Source organism: Acomys russatus, chromosome 29 (assembly GCF_903995435.1).
Source record: "Acomys russatus chromosome 29, mAcoRus1.1, whole genome shotgun sequence".
NCBI lineage: Eukaryota > Metazoa > Chordata > Mammalia > Rodentia > Muridae > Acomys > Acomys russatus.
This window is the reverse complement of record NC_067165.1, coordinates 8,402,566-8,412,911: the sequence shown is the minus strand read 5'-3', so window position 1 is coordinate 8,412,911 and position 10,346 is coordinate 8,402,566. Positions and strand designations below refer to the sequence as shown.

Below are 10,346 nucleotides of genomic sequence, written 5' to 3'. Positions count from 1 at the left end.
CGAAACAGTAAAGCCCTGTCTCAAATAAACACATCTTTCAGTGGAGGGGAGCAGTACTGAGTGATGAGGACCCTTACTGATGTCTTCTAAAATTGATCACCTGAGAAAAGCTAGAGATACTAAATGCAGAGGGAAGTTGAAGGCCAGAGAGCTGACGGGCCACGTCTCTGGGAGCTTCTTTTAGATGAAAAATGTGGCTTGATAACAGAAAACCACACAGCTTCCACATCCCAACCAGGCGGATACTGCTTGCGTGATCCTTGACCAATGGTGGCCCTCTGACTCCTCAGGCAACAGCTCCCACTAAGAGTCTGAGGAATACAGATTGTCTTTTCAGAAGAACATTTAACTTTTTCATATAAAAGAGAATTTCAAGAGCTACTCCTGGGCTAAATTTAGAACTGGGCTAAATCTATAGAGCAATGAAAAGTGAGAGGCCAGGGCTCGAGTCTTGACTCTTTGCTAAGTTGCTGGGGGACATAAGGCAAGGCGTGACCTTTTGAGCATCTTCTGTAAGATGGAATGACTGTCTCTGGCTTGCTCACAGCAGAGGACTGATCATAATTCTGGAAGGTGAGGTGAACTGCAGAATGCTATTGGAATGTCGTCAGGATATAGAAGCTGAGAGGGTTTACTCATCTTCTGGTCATACAGCCATTGTATGACAGAGGTAGGGCTGAAGTGCACACATAAGGGAAGATCTCCTGAGAATTTAAGATGATCATGTGAGAACTGAGTGTGAAGGGTTATACAGAAAGGCCTAAGTAAATTGCTTCTGGACTGGATTATGCCTTATCCACTTGTGAGATCTAGAACTGGGTAGCTCAAAGGGATGGGCAGAAGTGTGTTCGTCAGTGATGCTGCAAATGGAGACACGTAAGACTCTCTCCTGTATGGTATGAGGAAATGTCTGCAGTCTCTGAAATCTACCCTGCTGCTTGGCATACCCAGGTCAGCACATCTAGCTTTAATGCAATTCCATTGGCTAAACAAAACCTTAACTCTTAACCCCTTGCACGAGAAAAACTCCACAAGAATGCTTCCATCCAACTCAGGCTGTGAATGCTCTTGATTCAGATGAAAACCTACCTGTATGGATTATAAAACTCATAGGGTCAGATTATGGTGGTCTTCTAAGACAGAAGCTTCCCCAAACAATGCACCCGCTAAAAGGCAACAGGAAACTGGCATTACTTCCTCAACCTTTTACACAAATTCTTCAAAGACACAAATGAAAATCCAAGAACACTGGGTAGTGACCAGGAACAGGGGATGGATGACAAGGCGTCCTGGCGGTCACTGTAAGTAGCAGGCGAAGAGCATGGAGAGAACACACCGATGGCCTCACTTACTGCGTCTGGAGGCTGGATATACAGCTCAAAGGAAGTCTAAGGTTAAGACGACCTGTAAGAGACACTGGTGATTTTGTGGCGACAGCAAGTCACTTTAGTGCTCTGCTTGTGTGAGAGGGTATCGGATGCCCTGCCCTCCTGTTCTAGAGCTCAGCAGACCAGGCTGCCAGGAGTGACCAGTGACGGGCTTACAGGACAGGAGTTCCAGAGGCTGAGCAGGTTAGACTGAGAACCTTCCAAGGCAAGGTTGAAAAAGGGCTTGTCAACTTCACACACATTCAAGTAACATTTAATAACGCTTATGAAATTGGTTTCAGAGTAAAATCTATATGTTGGTATACAGAAGTAAACAGGGATGGCAGGGAACCACATAGTTAAGCCAATCTCAGTCAGAGGAACAGGTTAGACAGAAGAGTGAGTTCAGAGACCTCTCTCAAGCCCCTGCCCACACCCTGGCTGCTGTTTCTGATTATGGCTTGAGTTCAGGGTTGTGGCTTCTCACAGCAGCTATAGAACAAGGTCTAGTTGGAAAAAGAAGAGCTGGTACCCTAGTACAGCTGCAGCTTCGAAATGACATCTTGTGGTGTCACGCGATTAGGAAGGAAGGAGCAAGCTGGAGAGGAAGTGCTTAGGTGGAACTCCCCTCACAGTGAGCTCCCCTCTTTTCAGTCAGCTGGCAGATGAAGCGTAGTGGTATTGGGAACAATCCCTTAGAAGAGTTTTCAGGGGATGTTCTTGGCTGAGCATCAGAGGAAAACTGGTGAATGTTCCTGTCCAATACTTTCTGAGTAGAGGGAAAAGTGACCAGACACATCTTCAGCTTTGGTTAAGTCTTCTCAGAACCCCATAATGGACCCAGGGAAACACACCTAACATACTTACAAAATAACCAGACTGGGAGGCCAACTCTTGGGTAAAGAGATGACACAAAACCACCATAGAGAACATTTCAAGGCTAAAAGGAAATAATTGGCTATGAAGATATAAATAATATTGTTACCAACTACTCCAAACCCTAAATCCATAGATTAACAAAGTACACATCTACTAAACCAAACCCTAGATTACTACGTATCAATCCTGGCAACACATGTATTCTAGGCTAGGCCCCTAAATTTGCTCTTAAATATACGAAGTCTGAACTTTTAGCCAAAGAATGAGATCCCTTTTATTTGGGATAGTGATGCAACATCTAATATTAAAGCATTCAGAAACTAAAATTATAGAGCAAGCCCCTTACTGCAGGAGAGCCCACGGGGCAGCTGAGCAGACTTTGGCAATAGACAAGATGTTTAAAACACCAAGTGCTGGCCAGGTGTTGTGGGCAATCCCTGGAATCCTGGTGCTTGGAGAGTGAAGCAGATTACTGCAGGTTTGAAGCCACTCCCTGAGCTACAAGGTGAGCTCCGGTCTCCAAAAGCCTAAACAAGGAAGCAAACACCCCACACCAAGGGACAAGGCCAGATATATGTAGTAAGGAGAAGAAGGGAGGAAAGTTGTGTGCAGTGTACACTGGTACACCAGCAACCTGGGAGCAGGTATCTGGGAAGTTCCCACAGCTGGCCTATAGAAAGTCTTGGTACTAGCACTCTTTGCACACTATTTCAACACACTGGGTACTTGAATAGTTCCCCAAGCTGCAATGAAACAGACAAAAAGAAAAAAAAAAAGTCCCTTGAAGATGGAATATGGAGCCCATGACAGCAGTATATAAATACCTTGCATATGTGTCGAATCAGTTTTCTAATAGCAACTTCACATCTTAGTAAAGGACTCAGATACATGATAGACTTCCCCACCCCCAAAATGTCCAGCCTCAAGGCCAACAATGTCCTATCTGACTTTTTTCTCTCTGCCTTTTAAAATCCAGTTATGCACATAAAAAGGCAGAGGGTATGAGCCCTGGCTCAATGAGACATAGCAAATACACACATCCTGATGTCAATGACACAAGAACTGTCCTAGACTTTGCGGGGAAAGAGGTAAAGTTCTACCAGGGTCACTTACACTCAACAGTGCATCAGTCATTGAACAAGGGCGAAGTGCAGGTATCAGGAGGGGCAATGGAGCTGTAGCACTCCGTCAAGAGGGCTGGGGAACATATACTCAGGGATGGGAAATTTTAAGTAGCTATGTTTATTACTTTTTTTCCAGCAATCTTGCAAGAGGCAGAAGTGTGACATTGAATTGAGTGAGACGAGCATGTAGGTGGGTTGGTGAGGAGCCCATCTCTTGACATGTGCCGCTGGCTTGTCAGGAGTGGCTGGTTCCATCGCTGAGTCACATTTACTCTTTTGCTTGAAGGAAAAGGGTTTCTTGAGGGAACAAGTTTACCTCCAATAATGACTTATTGGGGTCTAGCTGAGTTACCTGAAAAGAAAGAAAACACACATTCAGAAATCTGGAACAAGCACGTTGTTTTTCAGTCTGCTACACACTGGCATGAGCAAATGCACAGTATCTTATCAGATCTTAAAATAATTCTGTGTGATCGTGGTGGTGTTCTTATGTTCTCTGAGGAAACCAGCGTTCTCAGGAAGGTCACACTCTGCAGTTTCATCAAGTAGAGGAGTTAGTACTAACCTCAGAGCTAAGATTCACCCACTTCCTGGATAGGTCCCTTTGGGAAAGACAGGCGGAGACATCTGGTTAAACTGAGGAATGGAGCGCCTGAAACCTCTACTTGGTTAACTGTTCTGCTCATTGGGACAACACCTAAACCTTTGGAGGGACAAGGACTAGGCCATTCCACTGTGCCCAAAGATGACTGCATCCCAGGGAGCCTCCTTAGGGAGACATGTCACAATCTCCTTATTGATGGTATATTAGGTTTGGAAAAGTAAGGCAAACACATAATATATTTTACAAATTAAAAATCTACTGTAGAATTTTAAAGTTCAACTACTGAACTGTAAACGCTAGCTGATATCTTGGTGCCATGGGCTATGCGACATGAGGGATCTTAATTAGATTTTGCCCTCTCTAAGCCAAGGCAGAGATGGCATGTGAAGGCTTTATAAACCTAAGAGAGAAACAAAAAATTTATCAAAAGGGGTCATGAGTTCTGAAAAGCTAGATAATAGTAGGTTAGTGGAAAGAATATAGGCTTTGAAAACAGCAAGTCTCTGGTTTAAGTCAAAACAGTGGAGGCTAACAGCTCTGTGGCTCTTATAGACTGACGAAGACTAAATGAGGAAAACCATAATTAGCACAGTGTCTGGCATAGATCAAGAAAATATGCTTGTATGAGAGCAACTGTAAAGGGAGACGGACATGTGGGTAACAGGCTGCTCTAAGAGTGTGATGGACGGCTGGGTGCTTTGTAACTATACCTAAAGCTGCTGCTCTGCTATTTATATGAGCTTGGGGACCTTGAGTAAATACTACAGGCAGGCAATTTGTCTGCTTAAGTTCTGCTCAACTCAAGCCGTTCATAATGAGATGACTCTGCTTTCTTCTTCCAGCCAGAGGAGCCTCTGGGGGCCAGGGCTGGTTGTCAAAGACAGACTTGTAAGTTGATATGGGGGAAACACTGCCTTTAGTGTATCCATATGGAAACTTGGTATGCCCAGGAGGGTCTTTAAGGAGATATATCTATGCCAAGCATCCTTTCTGCTTATAAAGAACCCAGGGCAAATCTTCCCCTACTAGTATCTCTTATGTGCTGGGCAGATGAGTGGGCAAGGTGGAAGGGAGTGCCTAGCTTGCTGTCTATCTTCCAATGCGCAGGGAGGGCAAGCTGCTGGCAAATGTTTACCTACTTCCCCAATTAACGTACAGTACTGCACTGGCTTCTGTCAACAAACAGAGCTATGCTGCCTTTGCTTCCAACAATGGCATTTCTGCCCAGCTGCTTCTGCTATTGTTCTTAATTAACATGCCCAAGCTCTTCTGGTATCTTTTACTTTGTTATCTGTGGTTTGTAAACATAATGCTTATTGGAAAAAATCAAAACCATTCTAGTGCCAGAGCTGTGAGGCTGGAGCATCAGGCCTGTGGGCACCCAACTGGGGTGCTAGATGTGCAAGGGAAAAGACTCATAAACTCTTAGTTAAAAGTATAGGTGCCAGCGCTGGAGAGATAGCTCAGTGGCTAAGAGCACTATCTGCTCTCCCAAGGGACCTGGGTTCAATTCCCAATACCCACATAGCAGCTCACAATTGTCTATAATTCTAGTTCCAAGGGATCTGAAAGTATAATAAATTATTTTTTAAAAAGTATGCGTGCTATTGATGAAACAGTATTCAAGAAATATTATGTGATTTTCTCAAGTTACTTTATGTTGGGGATTGGGATTTGAGAAAGAAGAAACAAAAATTTCTTGGACATCTATTACAAGGTACGCAATTCCAGTATGTTTCTCAGTTAGTCCATATAACCACCACCATACAAGGTGAGATGACTGAATTTCAATGTAGTTATCATTGTCTAAGGCCTTATGGTTAGAAGGAGTCTGTCTACAGTGTCATGATTAGAAAGAGTGAAGTGGAGCCGGGCGTGGTGGCACACGCCTTTAATCCCAGCACTCGGTACGCGGAGGCAGAGGCAGGTAGATCGCTGTGAGTTCAAGGTCAGCCTCGTCTACCAAGCAAGTCTGGGATGGCCAAGGCTACACAGAGAAACCCTGTCTTGGGAAAAACAAAAAACAAAAAGAAAAAAAGAGTGAAGCAATAAACCGGGGGGTGGTGGCACACACCTTTAATCCCAGCACTTTGAAAGCACAAGCAAGCAGATCTTTGTGAGTTTGGGGCTAGCCTGGTCTACAGAGTGAGTTCCAAGACAGCCAAGGCTACACAGAAAAATCCTGTCTCGAACCATGATGCCCCCCCCCCCCCCCCGCAAAAAAAGAAAAGTGAAGCAAAGATCTTGAAGCAGTTAAACAACTAAAGAGTCCATATTCTGATCTGCAATGGGAAACCAGGGCTCCTCCTTGAAGGTAGTGTGATAGCTAAGTGGGACAGTGCTAATGAAGCCTCTGGGACAGTCCCAGGCCACTGAGTGTTCTGGATGGGACAGCCACTACTGGCCAGAGTGTTTCTTGGGCAGCAGCCCTAATCTCTCTCTGGGTTGCTCTGATTGCCTTTGTTTCTACCCCACAGCCCAGTAGGAGTGCTACTCTTTCCATGTAGGCAAGTCCTTCAATTCTGAGATCTTATTCTCAAGGTCCAGTGAGCTCCTACAGCCAATGAACTACTTTGAAATAAACACAGTCTGTTGAGGCAAACCCTCTCAGAGGGCCCATATGAGGATACCTCTAATCCCACATTCTGAAGTTCATTTTATTTATTTATGTTTAATGTTTCTTTTTTAAACTATCTAGTCTTTTATTTCTTTTTTAATCCATTTGTTTAGTAATACAAATTATTATTACAACGATAGTACAACTGTTAAAAACAATAATATCCAACAATTTAGATACTGAATAATATGAATATTAACTCATTTAATCTTTACAATGGCTCTTAGCTAGGTATTGTTATTTCCATTTCACAGGCCGGGGAAACAGGTTTAGAAAGGCTGAGAATTTGTACAAGGCCATTTAGCTACTAAGCCAAAATTACATCTGTATTCAGAGTCAGTCTCAGCCTTTTTCTCTGAGACAGGGTCTCTTTGTTATGTAGCTCTGGTTGTCCTGGAACTTGCTATGTAGACCAGGCTGGTCTCGAACTCCCAACGATTTACCTGCCTCTGCCTCCTAAATGCATGCGCTGGGATTAAAGGTTGTGTCACCATGCCTGGAGCCATGCTTTTAGTATTGTAGTTGCCACCCTGCCTACCCTATAGAAAGTTCCTGAACTAGGTAGAACTTTGGGGCTAGTGTTAATGAGGATACAGATAACATGATACAGAAGAATACACTGTGAAACATTCATTTAATATATTTGATCCAAATGCTAGTCTTATAATTAGTGGTATTCCTATTTTACACATGGAAAGATGAGATTGAGATTAAACTAAACCCCACTGCCACTGAATTATTTTTCAAAAAATAAAAATAGATCTTTGGTGTTCTACTGCCAGTAGTGACTAGTTTATAGTTCTAAATAACCAGAAGAGAGATTTTTCTCCACATTTGGTGTTTTTTACCCAATTCTTTGAGAATTTCACATAATCTTTTCTGATCATATTAATGTGTTTCTTTAACTTTCCCCAGATCCTCACCACTTCCCTGCCCAACAAGTTCATGTGCACATACTCTGTCTTGTTCTCTTTCAGCTCACCAAGCCCAGGCTGTGTTGGATGACTATATTCCTGCATGGGGCATGCCCTGAAGTGTATGGCATACATCAGGTGTCATCCCGCTGAAGAAAACTAACCTTCTCTTTCGCAGCAACGATCAGACGCCAACAATCAGCTAAGGGTGGGGCTTTGTGCCCATCTCCCCTGCTCCATGTTTAGCCTCCATGTTCTTCATACAACCCTGAGCCTTAAGGGGACTATCAAAATATCTGTGGCACTATTGCACCAGTGGACGACACATCTTGCCAGGCTGGCTGAGACGGATGATATCTTTCTCTTCAGTAGAGTACGTAGCACTTACCAGCACTACATAAGCCACCAGTAGGGATGAAATTTCCAGTTAAGCACTAACTGGATTTTTCCATGTTCTGTGATTCAAGTACATGATATAGAGGATAATGTTTTTAAATCTCATTACAAAGAAATGTCAGCTCAATGGGGTGATGGATATACTAATTATTCTAATTTGATTATTACATGATGCATGCATCCAGAAAATTACACTGTACTCTATATTGTAATTTGTAAAGGAGAGGAAACTAGGGGAATGCAAGATAACCACCAACCTTCTCCCCAGTAGCTAGTTAGTAGCCATATTGTGAAAACACTGCAGTGCTCTGGGCCTTACTGCAGAAGGGCATGAAGCATGTCAGGAGGATCTCTTGGTAGGGAGGAAACTAAAGACTGTTTCCTGAGAAGCAGCAGAAGACAAGAGAACTGTGGGTGCAGAGAGGGAACAAGGAAGTGGTGCTGCTGTTGCTCTAGGGGCAGAGGTGTGCTGTGCTGGGCCCTAGTCTCTGAAGGCTGACAGTAGTGGGCAACGCAGGCACGTTTGGTGACACTCCTGTAAAGGGAGTCAGGATGGTGAGGCAAAAATCATGGAAAACAGAACTCTTCAGGGAAGCAGCAGGCACTAATGTGGTTTGTAATGGCTGCTGCTTTCCTTTTTTTTTTTTTTTTTTTGGTCTTCAGGTCTTCACAGTCATCATCATAGCAGCAAGTACTACTTAGTGAGCATCTCCCTTGAGCTGAGTCCATTAAGCCTGTACTCTGGATTTATATGTAGTCTCTTAAACAGTCCTCAAGACGACCATCATCAGATAAGGTCACTAGGGCTACCTCACCCACTGTTGTAAAGACTAACGTTTCAGAGAGGTCTGTCCAATTACAAAGCTCATAATGACCAGAATGGCCTGGCAAACCAACTTATGAGCAGGCTGACTGGGGAGGAGAGAGGGGAGTCTGCTGCACTTAGAGATATTCAAACACAGGCATATTTACAGATGATGATAAGAACTATCACCTTCTGAACATTTATTTCAAACCAGGCAATTGTAGACCTACTCTGCATTTACAAAAATAATTTATAATCATCCTCCAATGTCAGTAAAATGATTATCCTTATTTTAGGAGGAAATTAAGTCACAGAGCAGACTGTCTAAAGTATGAAAGTTATTAAGGGCAGAGCCAGAGTGTGAATCAAGGCAATTTAGCTTTGGAGACTACTGAGTTACTAGATCATATGGCTAGAGATAGTGCTGAGGGTAGTGTCCATATGGACAAAGAAGTTGGAAGAGATGGCCCAGAGTTTGTTTGTTTTCTTTTTTCTTTTTTCTTTTTTTTTTTTTTTGAATCAAGATTCCAGAATGTAAGATCTTCACTTTAAGAATGGCAAAAGGTCAAGGGTCATTAGAAAAAAGTCTTGAAATGTTTATAAAATACGAATACAAAAACCCAATCTGATTTTGTCTTTTGCCATTTACCTGGGACTTTACTGAATTATTGACTCTCTAAATCAACAGAGAATGAACACTTTGGGATTCCTTTTGGGAGGAGGGGTATTCTCAGATAACAGGCACAGTTTGACTTTCTAGTTAAAGGAGGAAGTCAACTCTGCTGGCATTTTCTTCACTGTACCTGGGAAACCTGACTGGCTATATTCTCTCATTCAAACAGCATTTGTAAAGTGTTTATGTTAGCCCAGATGGGATGGGTCTCTGCCAAACACAGCTTTTCTTTGCTATACCAATTTTCTCAGCAATTTGAAATTTTATATTACATGCATTTTTCCTTATGACCTTCCTGGGCTTCATTCAGTTCCTGTTCTAAAATTAATGCTCTGTTGTGAAAAATGTAAACTAATGTGACAGAGTCTCATCTTGACCACACTGGGAATCTAGGAATGTTATGTTGAGAAAACGCCTTAGTATATCCAACATTTCAGGCCTTCACATCACAGGTGGGCAACTTGGGACTCAGAAACCAAGTGATTTAAGCCAGGTGAAATGGATGATCAGGACTAGAGTCACTTCAGGGTTTCTGACATCTCTGTGGGAGTTCTCTTGCTTGCGAGCTCCCCCACCCCCGTTCTTACCTATGTTGCTCTGGTTGATGTGGAACTTACTACGTAAAACAGGCTAGCCTCAAATCCATTTAGATCTCCCTGCTTCTGGCTCCTGCACGGGATTAAAGACGCATGCCACCACACTTAGCCTGTTACAGAATTCTCCATAGCTACACCACTCTGCCTCTCAACTGCAGCAGAGACACCACATCATGAACAAAACGCTACTATTAGATGCTACTCAAGGAGGAGCTGAGCGCTATTAAAAAGGCTGCAGTTATACTTGCAAGGCACTATAGTTTGCAAGGAATTTACACAAACAGTTCATTCACATGGGTTTGGTGACATGATCAGCCTGTTTTATTGATTTCTTATTAAGGTTTGCCTTTATTTTGGAGCCAAATAAAGCA

At 43.1% G+C, this 10,346-nt stretch overlaps 1 protein-coding gene across 1 annotated transcript in view; it reads right to left on the bottom strand.

Annotated features, from left to right (window-relative positions):
- Positions 1-2,904: 2,904 nt before the first annotated feature.
- Positions 2,905-10,346, bottom strand: part of Faf1 (Fas associated factor 1) — a 296,484-nt gene continuing 289,042 nt past the window's right edge. The window contains exon 19 of the mRNA XM_051171269.1: positions 2,905-3,722. Coding sequence (XP_051027226.1) covers positions 3,639-3,722 — 84 coding nt within the window. The 3' untranslated portion in view covers positions 2,905-3,638. The remainder of the gene's footprint in view (positions 3,723-10,346) is intronic.